General features: G+C 48.3%; 1 protein-coding gene across 2 annotated transcripts in view; it reads right to left on the minus strand.

Moving 5' to 3' along the window:
- PSD2 (pleckstrin and Sec7 domain containing 2) overlaps window positions 1–22,112 on the minus strand; it is a 102,257-nt gene that overhangs the window by 51,183 nt on the left and 28,962 nt on the right. For both annotated transcript variants that reach the window (XM_045028025.1, XM_045028024.1), the window contains exons 3-5: window positions 17,993–18,187; window positions 8,710–8,790; window positions 7,930–8,042 (exon numbers count right to left, since the gene is read on the minus strand). In XM_045028025.1, the coding sequence (XP_044883960.1) occupies window positions 7,930–8,042; window positions 8,710–8,790; window positions 17,993–18,187 (389 nt within the window). The remainder of the gene's footprint in view (window positions 1–7,929; window positions 8,043–8,709; window positions 8,791–17,992; window positions 18,188–22,112) is intronic.

Genomic DNA, 22,112 nt, shown 5'->3' on the forward strand with positions numbered 1-22,112 from the left:
CACCCCAGATTTGAAAGTATCTTGTGCCCTTATTGGTCCTTTTGGTCAGGTGCCAGCCAGGTTACTTGAGCTTCTTAACCCTTTACAGGTAAGAGGATATTGTGCCTCTGGCCAGGAGGGATTTTATAGTACTGTATACAGAAAGGTGGTTACCCTTCCCTTTATATTTATGACAGCGCACCTATCAGAGGTGTGTATGTATGTGCTGCATGCAAGTGTGTCTCTGGAAGGTGCATAGGTGCATGTGTGTATAGCTGTGTGGGAGTCAGTGGGCATATGCTTGTTACATTCAGATGTGCAGGCATGCATGTGTGCACTAGGCAACACTACCGATTTGGAAAATATTTCCAACCTGCCCTTATGCTGTCAATTGCTTAAATGGACACTAGCAGAATTCGTTACAGTAAAAACCCCAGAGAAATGGTTTCATGATTAAAACGCTTTTTAGCTCTCTTAAAACTAGATCTGGGCAATTTTATTTATTTATTTGTGCATTTTTTTCAGGCAAACAAAACTAGTCACATATTTGGGTTGAATCGGCAAATAGTTTTGGAAAAATAAAAAATGGAAATTTTTTTTTTGGAAAATGAAAATAATTCATTTTGACATTTTCAAAAAATTTCAGTTCAGCCACTGAACTGAAAAAAAAAAATTATTTGCTCAACTTAAGATAAAATATTCTCCTCTGAGCCAAACTGCTAGCACATGAGATCTGGAAAACAAAACTGTCTAAAAGAAAAGTGAAACTGACCAACCTATTTTCACTGCCCACCTAGAGAAAAATGCAAAAAGGAATCAAATATTTTAAGGGGAGAGAAGGAAACTAGGTTGTAAGTGGATGTCGCTCTTCAGGCATCATCAGTAACATGGGGAAGAACTCTGTTTTTTATATGTGTATAGGCCCAGGTTCATTGCTGGATCAATGCTCCTTCTGCACAGGGCCCAGGTGGGTGATGGGAGACGTAATTTACATCTCCATGAACAAGCTGGGGGTGAATCCTGCCTGTTCCCCTTAATAAGGCAGTTTTACAATGGCAGCCTTTACAGTGGCAGCCTCCCACCCTAGAGTGACTCTGAATAAATAAACCATTCACATATGAACAACAGTTGCTGGCAAGCAGTTTCCTGAATGCCCTTTGCTGCTGTTGAAGATCTGAGTATTTAAAAAAAGGATTTTTCCCCATCCGTGCTCAGCCTGTTCTTCTGCTTGACCCTGTACAGTGAGGGTCCTGTGCTTACGATGGCCTAATGGCTACCATGTAAATGGCCCTCATGTCATAGACCTATAACAATGGGCACACACACACACACACACACACACACACACACACACACACACACACACAAAATCCCAGGTCACCTTTACTGACTCATGGACTTTAAGGCCAGAAGGGACCATCGTGATCATCTAGTCTGACTTCCTGCACATCGCAGGCCACAGAACCTCACCCACCCACTCCTCCTGTGATAGACCCCTAACCTCTGGCTGAGTTACTGAAGTCCTCACACCATGGTTTAAAGACTTGAAGTAACAGAGAATCCACCATATACACTGGTTTAAAGCTGCAAGTGTCCCATGCCCCATGCAGGGCAAGGCAATTAGCACATAGGAGAAGAGGGAATGTAGGAAGTGCATCTCAGCTTTGCTACCAGATAGCTTCAATTATTAACCCATATGGTAAAAATCTGGGTACCCCTAGTGCTTCCTGACATGCAGAGGAAGCACGTCCATTGCAGGATGGGGGACTGGGACACAGCTAGCATCCTAGGAGTTGCTATGAGGAGCAATCACTGTGCCTAGTTGAGCAAAGGACCACAGCTGTGGCTGGCCCGGACACAGATGAATGCTACATGCACCTTTCGCCCCCACCTGCGCACATAATGCTTGATCTTGCTGCCATTCAGGTGAGTGGAAAGTCTCTCCCTGACTGAATGGTTCAGGAGCAGATGCACTAGGCAGCCTCCCCAGTCCAACAAAGCATGAGCTCGTCAATGGGCCAACTCATGTGCTTAAAGCAACACATATGTTTAAGTGCTTGGCTGGATCAGGGCCTTACACAGGGACCAGTCCCCTCAGTGGCACCTGATTTCATAGCTCAGCCTAATGCCCAGTAAGCAAGGACAGGGGAGCAGTTTCCAAATGAGTCTCGTCACCAGCTGCTGCTTGGAACTTTTTATTGTTCTCAGAAGGAGGATTTTAAAAACAGTATCAGCTGCATTTCATACACAACACTGATGAAAAAAATGCTCCTTTCACAGTTAGAAGTCGCAGCGTCGGCCCCAACACTGTCTTCTCTTTCCTGTCCGTGGCCTCGGTTACTACAGGGGCAGGCTCTGCAAAAGAGAGCAGAACAAAACCTCACACTTCATTTGCCTTATTCCATGTACACGTATCGACCAGTGAATCACCTAAGGGCTCAGCAGCATGGCATGTCGCACACCAGGCAAGAGGGGCAGGGGAACGAGTGGCTCAATGCACTGAGAATGAGCTATGGCCCACCCCTGTTCAATGCCAGAAGCCTTTGCCTGCAGTTTCAAGAGCTCAAGGAACTCTGGAGATTGATCCTACCTCCTGCTCCTGGGGGGTCCCTGTCGGGGCAGGTGTCAGAGCACAACCCTCAAGTGCAGCCCCTTGTGGCCCACAGGAGCACGACCTTCAACTCCCTCTTCCTTCTTTCAGTCATTTACTCAGCCACCAGTACTACAAACAGACACCCACTTTGTGCGGGCTCTGATTTATTAACTCAACTACAAAGTACAAAACCCTCATCTTTAGCCCCTCAGGTCCATGCCCTGCTGGGGTCTGGATACGGTTCAGGTAGGCTCCCTCTCCCCAGTTCCAGACTCTCCAGCCCTGTCTCCTGGAGCTGGGTTATAATTCCCACGCTCCCTGGAGCAGGGCCTCAGCCATCCTCTGGGAGCTGGGGTATAATTCAGGCCAACGGCAGGCCTCAGCCAGCTTCTCCCCAGCTTCCCCTTTTTCCCAGGCAGCTCTTTCTCCCCTAGCCTGGGAGGGGTCAGCAGGCAGACAGCTGCCTTGTGCAAGCTTCTCTCTGTTATGTGGGAGGAGACGACCTATTCTGCCCTGCTCCCCTGGGCTCAGACCGGCTGGCTGTAGAGAGTGGAAGGCTGCCCACCCTGCCAGGGGCGGCTCCAGGCCCCAGCACACCAAGTGCGTGCTTGGGGTGGCATGCCGCGGGGGGCGCTCTGCCGGTCGCCAGGAGGGTGGCAGGCGGCTCCGGTGGACCTCCCGCAGGCATGCCTGTGGAGGGTCCACTGGTCCCGCGGCTTCGGTGGAGCATCTGCAGGCACCGGAGCCGCGGGACCAGCGGACCCTCCGCAGGCATGTCTGCGGGAGGTCCACCAGAGCCGCGGGACTGGCGACCAGCAGAGCGCCCCCCGCGGCGTGCTGCCGTGCTTTGGGCGGCGAAATGGCTAGAGCCGCCCCTGTACCCTGCACTAAAAGGCTCCTGGTCCAAGCCCCTTAAAGAAACAGTAATGGGTTTTTCCACTCAAACACTCATTATTCTCCGGAATTGCTTCCTCTCTGCCAGTATCTGCCTCTGCCACTTCCTCTGCCCTTGTGAACTCCCAAAACCTTAAAGGGCCACGCCAAGGGGAGGGTTGGCTGAGCCCTCATCTCTACTGCTCTTCATGGGGCCAGAGCATCCCAGCATAGCAGGGTGGTGACTGATTGCAGGTTCTGGTTTTGAAGGCTGGCACTGATGTAGCTGTGAGGATGATGATGATAAACCTTCTCACTGCAGCCCGTCTATAGTTAACCCACACAAGGGCCCTGGGAGGGACATAAGTGATTGCCCCTATATTACAGAGAATTCAGCTGAGGCACAGGAAAGCTAAGTGACTTGTTCAAGGTCACACAATGAGTTAGGGGAAGAGCAGAGAACCTAATTTGGGATTCCTGATTCCCTCCCCCACTTCTGTAACCAATAGACAACACTCCATCATTTTACATGGCTGAAGAAATAAAGAGCAGAAATTCATACTCTGATGAAATACTCTGATGCAACTTGTATTTATCCAGAGGGAATGTAATATTTCCCTATCCAGGCTTCTGGGCTATAGGGGACATGATCTCCTGAGACACCACAATCTGATATTTAGGTGCCTAACTCCCTCTGGGAGTTGGACACCAAAAAACCTTTGAGGATCTGGGCCAAAGAGCACACAACACTGGTCTGAGCTCCAAGCCACTGGGAAAATGAATGCCATGAATGGAATCAAGTGAAAGTGAGCGATGTGGAATGTGCGTGGAAGACGGAGGGAGACAGTATCCTCCAGACGGTAGATACTCTGCTGCAATGCGGGAACGTGCACTGCACAGATGCAATGCCAGCATTTCAGGGGCTAGGTATATTGATGATGATAGAAGAGCTGGAAATAGGTGGGTGACTTGAGGAAAACAACCTGTCAAACACATAGTCTCATCACAAATGTGTCAGTGAAGCACATAAAGAATGTGACAAAAGGAACTTACCAGACTGGATTGACTGTTGTTCCCGGGGCCATAGTTTCTACCACTCTTCATTCAGTGGAGCCTCCAAGAACCCAAATTTCTTGTCTACGTGACACTTGTCAGAGAAAGTCTTGCTGTCAAAATCTGTTTTATCTTCAAGAACACAACTCTCAGGGGCCAGGTTACCTCCGGTCCAGCACCAACTTATTTGCTGTTTTGAAATATGTACAATAACGTGTCTCATGATCATTCACGGAAGGGACATTAAACCCCAAAGTCTTTGCAACAGCCATTGGTATTAATTGTACAGTCATACCTTATGGGATAGTTTGGGGTCCAGTTATGAATTCCATGCAGTTTTAGGAACAATACTGGTACTTGTAACAATCGTTGTGAAGGTGATCATCCATCTTGTAGCAGGAAGCTGGCAGCTATATCTGGAGACTGTGTGACAGAGCTATCAAGGTCCATTAACATTCAATTCCTCTGCCCTGGTAGAACAATGAGGCTGCTACCAACAGAATCATTGACTTTTGATGACTCTGCCCTAGTAATTCCTAGGGGGTTGGAGCATGGAAAATCCCCAGCAGAAGTATAGAAACAAACAAACAAAAGTGACACAGACTGCTTTGAAAAATGACATGCTCTGTAAGGAAATGGAGCCATTCCACCACTCAAACAGACACCCCCCCCCGGGGAAGTGGGGCTTTGCCTTCACCCAAGGACACGGTCCAAATCCCAAGGACTCAGTAGCAGTGAGGATTCAAGAGTGGGGTTGTGTTAAAGATGTTTGCTGATTTGCCTAGATTGGTAAATGTCCTGTGCTCTCTAAGGGCTTGTTTACACTGGGACACTTGAGAAATTAATCCGAATTAACTAAAGATGTAAATTTAAAGTGGATTAGTTAAACTGCATTAAACCCCTGTGTAAACACTCTCGTGCAGAATTAAAGTGGCCTTAATTTGGTTTAGCTTAATCTGAATTCGGATTAATTTTCCTGACTGTCCCTTTGTAGATAAACCCTAAGAGTAAAGTGTGCAGCCACATGTTCCTGAAGAATCAGATTATAAACCAGACATCCCATGGGGCAGAGGCAGGAGGGAAGCGCTGCATGGGAGATGCATAAGCAACTGGAGAGCCTTCGGAGGTTCAGCACTGATCTTGGGGTCTAGAGCAGTTGGCCTGTGGAGTCTCCCAACCCAAGGAAGGAGTTCAGACATGCAGTCTGCACCCTGGGAATGTGCCAAGAGGAGGAAGCAGAGACAGTGCCTGGCCTTTATACAAACCCAGCAGGCTGGAAGCAGGTGGGATCCAAAGGTTGGTTCACTACCACAGACTGGTGACCATCCACAAGGGGCAGACTCAGCCAGGACCGTGACCTTACACAAATTGATTATAACTCACTGCACAGCATAGCTTTGTCATCATGTAACTGTAATCTTGTCTTGAGCTGGTGTTTGCCCTTTTAGGCAGCTGACTGCAAACAGTATGTTATATTCCACCAACTGTACAGTTCAACCCATGTTTGACTTTCAGCCATCTCACAAATGTCTGAAAACCACTCATCTTTTGCAAGCTAAATTTGGCAAAGAGCTATCCCGAATTGGAGACTGGATTTGCTAGCATTTTAGTTAGCAAATGTACAATGTAATGTAAGAATGTTCTCTCTTTGGATTGCCAAAGCTAGTCAGGAATTGCAGGTGCACATGAACTGTTTCTAATAATGTTATTATAGTATTGTTAAACAGACACTACGGTCAATTTAGGCCCAGCCTTTAGAGTCTGCCAGTCTTACTCACACTGAGTAGCACTTACTCACACAAACAGATTTGAAAGCACTATGTGAAGTTGAAAGGATTTGGCCTGCAGATTTTATAAAAATACAGCTTTACAAAATCTTTTATCAACAGAAATATTTCTGTGCAATCAAACAAGCGAAACCACTAGAAAGAGCCAGTTAGTTTGGATTTAAACATTCCCTCGCAGGGATTGCAACCAAGAGTCCTACAAGGTGAAATGCTGGCTATTCTCCCACCACCAGGGCCGGCTCCAGGGGTTTTGCTGCCCCAAGCAGCCAAAAAAAAAAGCCGCAATCACGATCTGTGGCAATTCAGCGGGAGGTCCTTCGCTCTGAGCAGGAGTGAGGGACCCTCCGCTGAATTGCCGCCGAATCCCTGAAAGTGCTGCCCCACTCCCGAGTTGCCACCCCAAGCACCTGCTTGATAAGCTGGTGCCTGGAGCCAGCCCCGCCCACCACCCAAAGCCTGCCCCACCTCCATTCCCACCATCGACCTGTAACTTCACTTGAGGAGATCTCTTTTCCTGACCCCTGTGTTCTTCTCAGCAGAAGACAATAATGCTCAGCACAAATGACAAAGCTGTCAAACTCATGTTTGCAGGACTGCACTATAATGGGCTGTCCAGACTTCTGCTTGCAAAGTATGCCCAGGGCATTTCATTGTGCAATCCCTTTGATCTTGTAGGCCTCACCCACACACCTTCTGTTTTCTCACATCTTTGTACTGGGAATTGCTTGAATAAATATTTCAAATAAAAAAATATCTCCCCCTCCCCCAGCTGTGTTTTTATAGGGTTTGTTGGAACAATTAATACAGATCATGGGAGCAGCAATATAGTCATAGGAGGTTGCTCAAATTAAAAGCTTAGCTGTTTTCTCTACAAAATGGGACAACAAATATACTGGCAAGACCACTGCACATGAAGTTGTATCATGGTAAGGAAATCACCTGCAGTACCATTGCCAGTAATCTAGACTGGGGTTCTCAAACTTTTTCCTAGTGTGGATGACATCCTAATGCAGAGATTCTCCTATGGGCCCCTCCCTTTCCATCTGCAACCACGTGGATCACCTCCTGTCCCCCACATGATCATGCCACTGATTTGTAGCATTTGCCATAATGTCTGCCATGGGGAAGTCTCAGGATAATGTATCTGTGGATTTTAGTGGCCCTTAGTGAGATAAGCCTGTTGGGTCACACTTTATATTAAGGTTCCATTTCTAAATCGTTTATAAAAGGCTAATAGATATTTAACAGAGGTTTTAATAAACAGAGACTGCTATGGGAGCCCACAGGTTGCTTAGAAGCATGGTTTTGAACCACCTTGTTCTGCTGTGTTTATAACCACCTACATCACAGATTACCCCTGCATGTCACATCCATTCATCAATTATTAGCTATGCACTATTTATAAATGTCCCCCTCCCTGAAGTGCAACCCTGCTTTGTCCTTCAGGAAGGAATTGCTCACGCTGTCTGAGTCAGCACTAGCCAGCACTTTGCAGATTACCAGCAAGCAGCCTCCAGGCCACCAGCAGACCCCAGGCTACGCTTTGAGATCTCTGCTCTTGGCTGTACAGCAGACCAGCTGCTGCGCACGCATTGTCAGCACTGTCAGGGAGGGTGAGGTGTCTGACAGGAGGCGGGGAGATACCTTCCGACGTGCTCTCTTCTGGGTTGCACTGGCAGTACCTCCGGGAGAAGTGGATCAGCACACGCTCCCGTTCCTGTGTCTCTCCCATCAGAGGGAACGCTTTCAAGAACGTTCTGCAAATAAAAAAGGACATTTCAGCTTACGGGTCAAGACGGAAATCCACAGCCTAGGGCCCCACCTGAGCTGTGCAGGGAGCAAAGGGGCAACAGCCTTTCTGCAAAGCTATGGAGCAGCTGTGGAGCTGCTCTGTGGCCTGTGTGCTTCTGTGTGACCCCACTCAGAGAGCGGCATCTTCTCACCCTGCCCTGCCCCCGATGGCCTGTTCCCACTAATATCCCGCATGCTGGGCTCTGTGCCAGCTCAGGTCCCTGAATCCAGCCCTGACCCTCACACAGGAGAATGGTGCCAGCTTGGGTTGTACAGCTGGGGCTGGCTTTGCCTCATGGTCAACTGGGCGTTACTTTAATTTGGTGTTTTCCACAGAGAGAACCCCAGACCCAACCCCCTTCAAGCTCAGGCCAAGTGAGGCTCGTGCAGCTCAGACCCTGTTTCCAATGGGAGCATATTGTGCCGATCATTATATCACGGTAAATATTTAAACACAGCTGGGATTCCCGTTACCCCAACACATCTGTCAGCCCCCAGCTGTCATTATACACACAATCAGTGGTCAGACCTTAACTGCATGAGCGGGGCTGCACTACATGGCAAATTGGAAACACTGGGCTTCTAGATCAGTTCATCATGGGGTAGGTTTTTAATGAAAACAGTGCGGCTCACCTGAGTGCTTTGTCCAGGGTGAGCCCAGTGAAGTCAAAGAAACTGAGATATTCTTCTGCTACCAACTTGCTAAATTCATTGCTGTAATTAAAGAGGGAGCGATCAGCTAACCCATAGGCGAAGAACACCCTTTTTATAACAGGAATCTCAGAGTATCCTCTCCTGGGCAACCCAACTTCCAGCAGATACTTGCAGAGATTCTAAAATCCTCCCACCTTGAATCCTTGGGGGAGATTTTCACAGGCATAAAGGGCAGTTCGGTGACCCTCGAGGATGTTTAATGAGCGTTGAGCACCTAGCAGCCCTTTGCACCTGTGAAAACGGAGTTGGAGGCCTAACTCCACCAGTTACCTTTGAAAATCGCCCCTTTATTGTCTGTGTAGTGAATCCTGGCTGCCTACACAGAGACAAAAGAGTCAATGGTGAGCATTGAATCTAGGCCCCCCAGCACAAGTCCCTGCCATTTGAGCCGAAGGAGTCGTTCAGCTACAGCAGGGGTGGGCAAACTTTTTGGGCCGAGGGCCACATTTGGTTGGGGAAATTGTATGCAGGGCTGGGGCAGAGGATTTGGGTGTGGGAGGGAGTGCGAGGTGTGGGAGGGGGTGCGGTGTGCAGGAAGGGGCTCAGGGCAAGGGATTGGGGCAGAGGAGGGGTGCGGGATGTATGAGGGGGCTCAAGGAAGGGAGTTGGGGTGCAGGGGGGGTGAGGCGTGCAGGAGGGGGCTCAGGGCAGGAGTGCAGGAGGGGTGCGGGTTGCACAGGGTGAAGAATCAGCAGGGGGCTCAGGGAATGGGGTTGGGGTGCAGGGTGTACGAGGGGGCTCAGAGAAGGGAGTTGGGGTGAAGGAGGGGTGCGCGGTGCAGGCAGGAGCCTTAGGGCAGGGAGTTGGGGGGTGGGGTGCAGGAGGGGTCAGACTCTGGGGTGGCAGCAGCACGCACTGGGGCCAGGACAGGCTCCCTGCATGCCTGCCCTGGACCTGGCCCCATGCCACTCCAGGAAGTGCTGTGGCCCCTGGGGGTGGTGGGGTGGAGGGCTCCGTGTGCACTGCCCTTGCCACGCCTCCAGGTACCTCCCACAAAGTTCCCATTGGCTGCGGTTCCCCGTTCCACTTCCCAGGGGGCAGTGCTTGGAAGGAAGGGTCTGGGGGTGGCAGGAACGTTGGGCCAGCCGCTGCTGAAAGCGGCGTGGGGCCCGTGACGGCCACGGGGGGCAATCTCATGGGCCGGATCCAAAGCCCTGAGGGGCCGGATCCAGCCTGTGGGTCGTAGTTTGCCCACCCCTGAGCTACAGATAAGTACAGTAAGAAGCAGGGTCTTTGTTGGGTCCAGTCACTAGAGGAGACATAGACAATGACTTAGACAAAGCCAGTGGATTAGGCTTGTTGAACTCTTTTGATGATGTCAGAGTGATGGAGTAACTCTCACCAGTACACGGCAGGGACCAGCTCACTGAAACACACACACAAGGTCTTACACCTGTTATGTGACAGGGATGGAAGGAAACAGTGGGCAGGGAGCAGGGAAAGACAACCAGGCCCCCTTGTGGGGATGGAGTATGTGAGAAAAGAGGCTGGGGGAGGGGAAGAGTGAGGAGGGGGCTGAAGGAGAACATGGGTTTTGGAATGGTCCTCTCAGCTGCATTTCTGGACCTGGCCATCTATAACACCACTTGGCGATCACAGGAATTTTCACCAGCAACGATTCTCTATGCCATGTTTTAATCTTTATGGAAGAAGGTAAGTTCATAGATTTATAGATCTGAAGGCCAGAAGGGACCATAAAACTGACCTCCTGTAAAACACAAGCCAGAGATTTTCACCTAGTTACTCCTGTACTGAACCCAATCTCTTGTGTTAGTAAATAATACAAATAATGATAGGCTATCTGTATGACCATAACGCCTAGGAACACTAGTCATCATGGACCAGAACCCCACTGTGCTGGCGCAAACAGACAGTCCTTACTCCAAAGTATAAGACAGGAAACAACAGATGGATGCAGATGGGCCAATGGAGGCATACCAGGAAACAATGAGACAGTGTTGGTCTGCATGAGGGCAATGCATCTCTTCCAGAATAGCATCCAGTCTGGATCTGAAGGTGTCAAGAGATGGAGAATCCACCACTTCAGTTGCTCATGTGTTCCAGGGGTTAATCACCCCCACTATTAAAATTAGGTACCTTTCTCAGTTTAATTTGTCTGGCTTTAACTTCCAGCCATTGGTTTTCCTTGTACCTTTCTCCACTAGATTAAGGAGTCTTTTAGTACTCAGTGTTTTCTTCCAGTAAAGGTTCTTATACGCTGTAATCAAGTCACCGCTTGATCTTCTTTTTGGTGAGCTGAACAGGTAGAGCTCCTTTCGTTAGCTCTGGCTGCTAGTGCTGGGCTACACATTGCTCCTGACAGGCCGAAGAGCTTCTGAAGTTGGGTTTGAGGGGAAGGAACCCAAATGAAACCCTGGGAGCCATCAAAAACAGCAGGTTGGAATAGATATCAAGCCGCAAACCCTCTCTGCTTCAAATGACAAAGGAAAAGCATCTGTCACCTGCTCTTTATCATCTCTCATCCTTTTATAGGAACTACACTTCAGAATGGAAGGAGACAGTGCAAACGGCCCCCACAAAGCTGTTAAAAATTCGTATTGGCCAAGATGTGCTGTGACATCTACACTCTGACTGCAGTGAGACACTGTGTTCATAAGATATTAATGCACTTTTCAGATGCCTGAAACTCCTGGCACCGATATGCCTCCACACAGCTACTGCACTCTCTTCATGGCTTAATGCTGTGCGACTGGGAAGGACATGGCTTGACTTCCAGGTTCAGTGTGCAGCTCTGGCAGACAGAAACCAGGTATTTTAACTTGACGACCAAGCCAAATTGACAAGGGAGGCACTGAGTGAGAATAACCAGAGGATCCTGTTGGGTCTCTTTTACAGGCTCCATTTTCTTCTGACTCTAAAGCATGTGCCTCCTGGCACTATAAAGCATCTAGAAGATGTTGCCTGTCAAAGTGGCAATTGCAGCTGAATATAGTGTTCCATCTCCAGGGCTTGCCCATGAAAGACATTTCAGTCGGGGACGGAGGAGGACAAGGAACGCCACATACTTGCGAAGGGCATATTTTGAAAATGCCTTTTATGTCTCATTAACTCATCCGCTGTTTGCTAGTGTCATTGCATTTCATATGCATTTTAAAATGATCTGCAGAGCCATTATGTACAATGTAGCCAGCACGTGCGGACCACAATCTATTTCCTAAACAGCCATGTCAAGCCGCAGGCTACGGAATCCTCAGCAGAACATCGGGGTCTGATTTTACATCTGGGCTGTTTAGAATCAGGCTCCTAGCGCTCCGTCTACACTGCACTCAGAGGTCTGACTGCTGCATGTGTAGACACCAGGGGCGGCTCCAGGCCCCAGCATGCCAAGCGCGTGCTTGGGGCGGCATGCCACAGGGGGCGCTCTGCCGGTTGCCGGGAGGGCGGCAGGTGGCTCCGGTGGACCTCCCGCAGGCGTGCCTGCGGAGGGTCCGCTGGTCCTGCGGCTTCGGTGGAGCCGCGGGACCAGTGGACCCTCCGCAGGCATGCCTGCGGGAGGTCCACCAAAGCCGCGGGACCAGCGGACCCTCCACAGGCACGCCTGCGGGAGGTCCACCGGAGCCGCCTGACGCCCTCCCGGTGACCAGCAGAGTGCCCCCCGCGGCATGCCACCCTGCTTGGGGTGGCGAAATGTCTAGAGCTGCCCCTGGTAGACACACCCCAGCTAACTTTGATCTAGCCTAGCTCCAATAACAATAGCAATGAAGTGGTGGCAGCGTGGGTTAGCCATTCAAGAACATATCCAGGATCCCAGGTGGGCTTGGACATCCCGCATTGCCATGGCTCCACTGCTATTCTCATTGAATCTAGCTAGATCAAAGCTAGTTTGGCTATTTCAAACTGTGCTGGAGTGTAGACAGTCCCTTCCTCCCTGTGTGAGTGGCGTATGGGGGCCATAAATGGCTGATAAGGGCCAGGGGAGATTTCCACCATTTAGGCAATGTATTAGGCTGCTGTAGGTAGCCCACAGTGTATGTGGTGTTCTGGGGCGGAGCTGACAGGTGTTGCAGATATGAGGGGGAGGGGCATAGCACACACCACTGAATCCATTCTGGCTCTCTGCAGCTTCAAAGGGGGGCATGGATCAGTGTTCACATCACACTCCCCGTCAGTACCTGGCTCGGGCCGGGGAAGCTAACAATCCAACCAGCAGTCCAAATTCGGTGCTGAATCCTGGTCACGTGCCACCTGAGGCATGTTGCGCACACGCTAAGAAGAAGGAGCAGCCTTGAATCAGGAGGTAGGAAGGTGTCATAAGCTGAAAGCCATCTTTGCCCACACACCTCGGGGCAGCAGAGAATCTCACCCTGTATTCAGGGACCGAAATAAGTGACCTGATCTTTCAAAAGTGCTGGTCAGTTGCCATGATCTTCGGCCCTGATCCCGAGCTCAAAGGTAACTGCTGGTTGACTTCTGAAAATGCAGGCCACTTATTTAGGCACCTAACTATGGGCTCAAGGGCCCAACTTCATGCCTCCAGTTTTGAAAATCCTGGCAAAGGAGTTTTGTATAAAAGTCAGTGCATTTCCTGTGGCTGCAGAGATACCCAGCCCTTGTGCAGAACTCTCTATGTGGCTTGTTTGCTCTTTGCCTGTGGCGCTGTAGGCTAGTGATGCCTCCATTAATATTTGATATTAATACCAAAAATTAATGAACGAATAATTGATGGATGTTTGCAAGAAATGGGTAATTATCTCAGCTTAACGGCATATGCCCTTTGGAGCACCAGTAATTCATATAATGATGGCCCTGTTCAGGCTCATGAAAAATGTAATGCTTAATGCTAATTATCCTACATTGATATAGCGCCTTTCATCTCAAAGGATCCCAAAGCATTTTACCAACTGATATGCCAGCCACACAGGGATCATTCATCCATCATTGTAATGGTGCTGCGTCTGGAGTGAGACAGTGTTCAACAACATAACACAATGGCTGAGGTCAGGAAGAGACGAATACTTGCAGTGAAAATTGCAGGGTTAATTTAGGGAGGCAGAATGTAATGATCTACGTTGGAATTTGTCCAGGACGTTGGGCTAACATCTGCATTAGCAGAAAGGGGCCTTGTAGCGCTACCTAATACAAATAATGAATGACGGTATTATTTTTATAAGTCCAAAGTGTGTGAGGAATTTCGCACAACAGAGGACATCACTGTCCCAAAGCCCTTACAAGTTTAGACATAAACCTCAGAGATAACTACAGACAAAAGACGGAGAAGGGGAACAAAGGGTATGCTTAAGGCCCCAATCCTGCAAGTGGATCCAAATGCAAAGCTTTACTCCTGCATGGAATCTCATGGACTTAATAACTGAAGGCGAGCAGGGCTGTGCTAATGGTTCCTTTGCAGCATCTGAGCTCAGGGTCATGGAATTGTTGGTTTATCCATGTGGGCAACTTGCTGGCTCTGCTGTGTTTTTGTTTGTTTGGGTGGCTTTGGAATCAGAATTGGACTTGCACTTTTATTTTTTGTAACGAGAGCTGTGAAGACATTAGCAGCCACCGCTGGTTAGGACCTTGGCTTTCCATGTCAGCCAAAGGGAGGCCGTGTCAGTGAAGCATCATTTCTGAGCCTCACCCTGGGGAACTGGCTCAGCGTTAAGTTAGAGGGAATAGAGCCGCCCAGTTGTATCTCCAGCTCCACTGCCTACAGTGCCTGAGATTTCCGCTGAGGTCTTCCATCCAGTGCTTAATGTGTGCCAAGGCTTGCGAGGGCTGAGCTGTAGCACCTCTGGCCTTGGCAATTCAGAGCCCCGGCACCTCTGGGCTTGCTGCATCAGTTATGAATGTAAAAAATTGCTTGAGCCCCCAGCACCTCTTTCATTACAAATTAAGCACTGCTCCCATCCACATGTTGCTGTAACTTGATCTTGCCTAGCTTACGAGATCTGACAGAGTCCCACCATAAAGCAAGTGGTGCTTGATTTTATTGGCATTTGTATGTATTTTGAACGTACAGTGTCGCGGATCCCGTGCTGCAGGCACAATACACACATTACATGCATTAGAAACAGCTCATCAAAATAGATCAGGGAGATTTCTAATGAAAAACACAACTCTTGCAGAGTCATTCCTGCCAGAAACGTGGCCTCCATGTCCCACTCCCTTTCCCTTCGCTGGGAGAGGATGCAGGTCATGCAGCGTGCCCTTTGGGTCATCAGATCCGGCTTTGGACAAATCAAGGCAGGAAACACATTCAAGAGCCCAGGACACCCCTCACTGGGAAAGCCTCGCATCAGCCCCTCTTCATTAAATCCAGAGACTATTTGCTCCAGTGCCTTGGAAGATCCCAGCTTCCACGGCATCGCACAAGTTAAATGTCCCCATTCCTCTCTTGTGTTCGTTTGCATCGCTTGCCACCTCTGCGCCTGGCTGGAGTAGGAGGATCTATTGCAATGGATCTCCACCCATGCATAAAAGGGGCAGCCGAAGGCACCCAGCCCTGCAAGGAAACAAAAAACATGTTAATTAGCAAACAGGTTACACTGGCAGCCATGACTCCCTCAGGGAAGATTAAGGACTAGATTCCAGACCCATTGGGAATCAATGGGAATCTTTCCATTGCTTTCCATGGGCACTGGATCAGAGGGAATAGAGCCTGGACCAGGTCCTAAATCGATACCAACCAGGGTAGAGAGACTCCAGGCCTGGCCCTATATGAGTTCATAGTATAATTTACACAGTATAGAGAAACCATTGCCTGGAAAGCAATAAGACTCCCAATCAGGGGTTAGAGAGTTCCCTGGGCTAGTGGGCCAGGCCAAGCAGAAAATCCCATAGGGCCAATTACTAACCTCTGCCTGGTGTTTTCTCCCCCCTCCAAAGATTGCTCCTCTTGTAAAGAAGTAGCGACTAATACAGGTTCTTAGATCGTTGTAGTTACCAATACTCTTATTCCAGAGCCAGGAGCAGAACCCAGGAGTTCTGACCTTTTCAAATATTTCTCCCCTGAATATCGGCATAGGGTTAGAAGTGGATACATACTGCACTGTTTTAAGATCCATTCTCGAGCCACAATATTCTACATAACGAATTGGGTTATTCTCCAAGCTCAACTTTGCCCCTCTACTGTGAATTCAAAGAGATTCCCTCTTAAGAGTAAGTAACGAAGTGCAGTAAAACTACTTACATGCCAGGGGAGAAGGTCACATTGCCACATCCAGTCCAGGTTTGAAGGGTGTGGCCATGGGGGCTCTCCAGCCCACTACAGGGCAGCTGATGGCTCACGGTGCAGAAGAGTAGTTGTCATCTCTGTGTATTCTCATTATTGCCTGAGTGGCTTTGTGAACACACTCTCTTCTGGGGCCTCAGTATTCTTATTTCATGGCAGGTAATGCAAGCAGCATTCTGAATCCCTGTCCGAAATGCCATCCTATAGGTCCCCTGATTGTCACCTGCAATGGGGCAGCCTATGCTTCATTGGTGTTTGTTCTTGCCCTTTCATGCAGCGGGTGACTGGCAGAAGAGGGGCTGCAGGTATTAGATGATATGAGCTGGTCTGATTCTTCTCTGTCCAGTGCTCCTGTTCATTTCAGCAGGAGTTGTACACATTAGGGCTGCAGGCCTAATAGTCTAATTGTAGTGGAGCCTGTGAGTGACTGTGGCACTTTTAATGTAAGCTGCCCGTAAACTGGGGTCAGATATCAGATGGAAAGGACAATGTGGGGCTTACTCGCAGGGCCAGGATCCTCCTCTTCAGGGGTGAAAGTAACTTAAAGGACTTACTGGTACGCTGGAGTCCTGAGCAGGGGTGGGGCCTCAACCAGAAGGGGTGGCATCTTTAGAGCCCCAGGCTCTGGCTGCGGTAGTGGTGGCTGGGAGCCCACAACCAGCTGCAGAGGCGGCTGGGAGCCCCGGGTCTCAGGGACCATTTAGAGGGCTCGGGGCTCCGGCCACCACTAACTTCAGTGGAGCCCCAGGGCCCTTTAAATCACCGCCTGTCCCCTGCTGCCAGAGCCCTGGGGTAGCGGTGGCAGGGCTCCAGGGTGATTTAAAGGGCTTGGGGCTCCCAGCTGCCACCACCGCAGTGGAGCCCCAGGCCCTTTAAATCATTGCCGGAGCCCAGGGGGTCCCGGCCACCTCTGCTACCCGGGGGCTCCAGCAGTGGGGCTCTGGCAGCAATTTAAAGGGCCCACGGCTCCTGCCGCTGCTGGGAGCCCCAAGCCCTTTAAATTGCCACCTGAGGAAGCTGGTCCAGCACCGTACCGGGGGGTACCGGCTTACTTTCACCTCTGCTCCTCTTCCACCTGTATGCAACCCCCATTGGACAATCCAGGCTCACCAGTAACAGGCACAAACCTCATAAATATACAGAACAAGGAAAGGGAACATCATCCAGGCTCGAAAGAACAATAAGAGGAAACAGCCTGTGAACTAACCCTTACTGGAATCACCCAGGGAGATCGAAATAACATGGTGTTGAACTGTGCAGTGATAGGAGACGTTATCCCTTTGTAGCATTAGCAGTGACACCTGCTGTTCACTTTCTTGGAGAGACAACTGAGTCCCTGCGTTGTACATGACTGAGCCCAGTGGAGGCATTCAATAAAAAACAGTGATAAGAGTTTTATTGGGGTTCTCCCCAACAACCACCTCTTCTAAGCAAAGTTCCTGGAGTGGTGGCTTACATCAGATTTCAGTATATGTTATGTCAGAAATGGGTCCTAATCAAAAAGTCTAGATTTGGATCTCAAACCCCTTAGACTCCTGGGGGTGTTAGTTTCAGGGGTCTTGTTTGGACCTACTATAAAGTCAGAGCAAGAACTTGTTCATCTGTGATCATCTGTGAAATTCAGATCATGATCCTGGTCCACTCTCTGAACATCCCCCAAGTTCAGGAGTGTTTGGATCTAGGTGTGTGGGTTGGGCCCATATCAATTTCACGCAGCGCTTATTATCCAGAAAGATCCCAATGCTCTTAGTTGAACCTGACTCTGAAGCAAGCTCAAGAATTCCCTGGAACAGCAGATCTTTCCCTTGAAAAGTCACTTCTGCTTTTGTCCTGTTCCATTCTCCCCAGTGAAGCCAGTGTTCACTTTTGTCCCATATGGTAGGGCCATTTTCGTGCCGGCTTTGAGCTCAGCATTGCAAATCAGATCTATAGCAGTAGACTTCTCCCCAGATCCAGATCCACATCCTCTAACACTTGCCTTGTGACCTAGCCATGATGTAAAGAGCCACTTACTTTTTCCCAAGCTGGCGTGCCACATCACAGCGCTTGAATCCTTCAAGGTGATAGAGGCGCTTGGCCAGTCTCTTGGCAGCATCACTATCTGCCTTGCAGCCATTTGCTAATGTGTCTGTGCTGCCATGGTCAAGCTGTTCAGTGCTGCCCATGTCAGAGTCCGAGTCGGAAAGGGTGTCTTTTAAGCTGGCATCACTGCATGGTGAACAGAAAACAATTAAAGAAACAAATGTGGTATTTTCTGGAAACCCCAGAGCTTTGGACAATACAAGCCTTATACCAAATCCCAAACCACTCTATCATTAACGTGGTTTTAGAGAAACATGAGCACCTCATCTCAACGGGCTGCAAGCTGTTTGTCAGAAATCCAAAGGCTGTTTGATCAGACCTGGGTATGATGTTTCCTTTATCAGTCTCAGCATTTGGAAAGTCGGACAACCTCTGAGCTCGCCATCTGGGGACCAACCAGCCAATCAACCCCATAGTTCCATTGAATCATAGAATCATAGAATCATAGAATCATAGAATTCAAGATCAGAAGGGACCATTATGATCATCTAGTCTGACCTCCTGCAAGATGCAGGCCACATTAGCCGATCTACCCACTCTTTTAGCAAGCGACCCCTGCCCCATGCTTCGGAGGAAGGCGAAAAACCTCCAGGGACACTGCCAATCTGCCCTGGAGGAAAATTCCTTCCCGACCCCAAATATGGCGGTCAGCTGAACCCCGAGCATGCGGGCAAGACTCTCCAGCCATACCCTCTGAAAGAGGTTAAGAATATCATATTATTGACCCAATTTGACCCAATTAAGTACCAGTTTGGCACTTAATTGACCTATTGACTAAGCCCGTTATCCTATTATACCATCTCCTCCATAAACTTATCTAGCTTAATCTTAAAGTCATGGAGGTCCTTCGCCCCTACTGTTTCCCTCGGTAGGCTGTTCCAGTATTGCACTCCCCTGATGGTTAGAAACCTTCGTCTAATTTCAAGCCTAAATTTCCTGACTGACAATTTATATCCGTTTGTCCTCGTGTCTACATTAGCACTGAGCTGAAATAATTCCTCTCCTTCCCTGGTATTTATCCCTCTGATATATTTAAAGAGTGCAATCATATCTCCCCTTATCCTTCTTTTGGTTAAGGAAAACAAACCGAGCTCCTCAAGTCTCCTGTCATACGACAGGCCTTCCATTCCTCGGATCATTCTAGTGGCCCTTCTTTGTACCCGTTCCATGGTCTATTCCATGTCATTCAAGCTGCAGGCTAGGTGCCGTACTTCATGCACGTCAGGTGTTTTCTAAGCAGCTTAATCAGTGTTTAGCCTTGGGTTGGGTGAAATGGTTAAGATATCATATGCAACCACCCAGCCACCATTCCCTTCACCTTCATTCAGCTCCTGTTTGGAGAAATACTTCGGGCATCTCTCCAAAGTGAATTCAGTACTAGGTGAAAGGTGCTGGATTGACAGCCCTGGGGACTGAAGTCTCCTGTCCAGAGAACAGGTCCAGCATGAGCGATCATCAGTGCAAGTGTACCCAACACTGCCCACCAGTGTGCGTCAGCATGTGAGAGGGGAGTTCAGCCTCTACCCCCCTTGGCCTCACTGCTGAGATGGCCAGTAAGGGGCCAATTCCTGCTAACTGAGGCAGTGGGTTGCGAGATGTGGACATCTGTCCACCGGGAACTGGACTGAGACCCATCAGCTCATTTCACATTAAGGCACAGAGTTTTTTGGAAAACAGATTTCCCACCCCTTGAAATTTTTTGAGATTTTGAAATTTTTTCTTGTCTGGTATTGGGACAAAAAAAAAACCCAAACAAAACAAAACAAAAAAACTGAAATGTTTTTTGTGAACTGAAAATTCAAAAAAAGAGAAAAAAAATTCATTTTAGGGCAATCAAAAACATAAATTCAAAACATTTTGTTTTGATGTTGACCTTTATTTTTAAATATAGAATAACAAATTTCTAAATGAAAATAATTTCAAACTGAAAAAAATGAAATGTTTTCTTTTGAAAATGTCAACATGGAACATTTTGAGATTTTTCCAAACATTTATTTTCAATTTTTTTCTAAACAAAATATTCATCCAAGTTCCCATGGGAAATGTTGGCCTTGATGAATTGGCATGTTTTGATTAAATATAGTTAGTCAAAAAATTCCCAGTCAGCTCTACTAAGACACATAACAGCAGTCAGAGTAACAATTCACTAATGGCTTGGACTGCATTTAAGTCAGTAGGCTAGAGATGAAGTCTGCATACCTTATTCTCCAAACCCATCCATCACTCTCCACTTTGAAATGATTCATAGATACATAGATTTTAAGCTGAGAACATCTGGACATTATGAACATCTAATCTGACTACCTGCATAACACTAGGCCAAAAAAAATTCACCCAATAATTTCCCCACCATGCCCATGACATCTCTTTGAGCTATAGTGGATCCTTTTAGAAAGCCTTTGACAAGGTCCCTCACCAAAGGCTCTTACGTAAATTAAGCTGTCATGGGATAAAAGGAAAGGTCCTTTCATGGATTGAGAACTGGTTAAAGGACAGGGAACAAAGGGTAGGAATTAATGGTAAATTCTCAGAATGGAGAGGGGTAACTAGTGGTGTTCCCCAAGGGTCAGTCCTAGGACCAATCCTATTCAATTTATTCATAAATGATCTGGAGAAAGGGGTAAACAGTGAGGTGGCAAAGTTTGCAGATGACACTAAACTACTCAAGATAGTTAAGACCAAAGCAGATTGTGAAGAACTTCAAAAAGATCTCACAAAACTAAGTGATTGGGCAACAAAATGGCAAATGAAATTTAATGTGGATAAATGTAAAGTAATGCACATTGGAAAAAATAACCCCAACTATACATACAACATGATGGGGGCTAATTTAGCTACAACGAGTCCGGAAAAAGATCTTGGAGTTATCGTGGATAGTTCTCTGAAGATGTCCACGCAGTGTGCAGAGGCGGTCAAAAAAGCAAACAGGATGTTAGGAATCATTAAAAAGGGGATAGAGAATAAGACTGAGAATATATTATTGCCCTTATATAAATCCATGGTACGCCCACATCTCGAATACTGTGTACAGATGTGGTCTCCTCACCTCAAAAAGATATTCTAGCACTAGAAAAGGTTCAGAAAAGAGCAACTAAAATGATTAGGGGTTTAGAGAGGGTCCCATATGAGGAAAGATTAAAGAGGCTAGGACTCTTCAGTTTGGAAAAGAGGAGACTAAGGGGGGACATGATAGAGGTATATAAAATCATGAGTGATGTTGAGAAAGTGGATAAGGAAAAGTTATTTACTTATTCCCATAATACAAGAACTAGGGGTCACCAAATGAAATTAATAGGCAGCAGGTTTAAAACAAATAAAAGGAAGTTCTTCTTCACGCAGCGCACAGTCAACTTGTGGAACTCCTTACCTGAGGAGGTTGTGAAGGCTAGGACTATAACAATGTTTAAAAGGGGACTGGATAAATTCATGGTGGCTAAGTCCATAAATGGCTATTAGCCAGGATGGGTAAGAATGGTGTCCCTAGCCTCTGTTCGTCAGAGGATGGAGATGGATGGCAGGAGAGAGATCACTTGATCATTGCCTGTTAGGTTCACTCCCTCAGGGGCACCTGGCATTGGCCACTGTCGGTAGACAGATACTGGGCTAGATGGACCTTTGGTCTGACCCGGTACGGCCTTTCTTATGTTCTTATGTTCTTATAATATTGATTTAAAGACGTCAAGTGACGGAGAATCCAACCCACCCAGTGATGAGCTCCCAAAATCCTAATAACTGGTTCCCTACCGTGCCCTCGGCGGCACTTAGGCGGCGGGGTGTGTGTGTGTGTGTGTTTTCACTCGCTCCAGGTTTTCAGCGGTATTTCGGCAGCAGGTCCTTCACCCGGAGCGAGTGAAGACCCCCCCCACCGCCGAAGACCCGGTAGGGAACCACGCGGTGAGTACAAGCCCCATGTGCCTGTGTTTCCGCCCCCATCCGAGCCCAACCCACGTCCTGCCCCCCTCATAACCAACAACCCATCAACCCCCCTGCTCCTTGTCCCCTGATCACCCCCTCCCAATACCCCCCACCCTAACTGCCCCCAAGGACCCCA

Source organism: Mauremys mutica, chromosome 8 (genome assembly GCF_020497125.1).
Source record: "Mauremys mutica isolate MM-2020 ecotype Southern chromosome 8, ASM2049712v1, whole genome shotgun sequence".
Classification (NCBI taxonomy): domain Eukaryota; kingdom Metazoa; phylum Chordata; order Testudines; family Geoemydidae; genus Mauremys; species Mauremys mutica.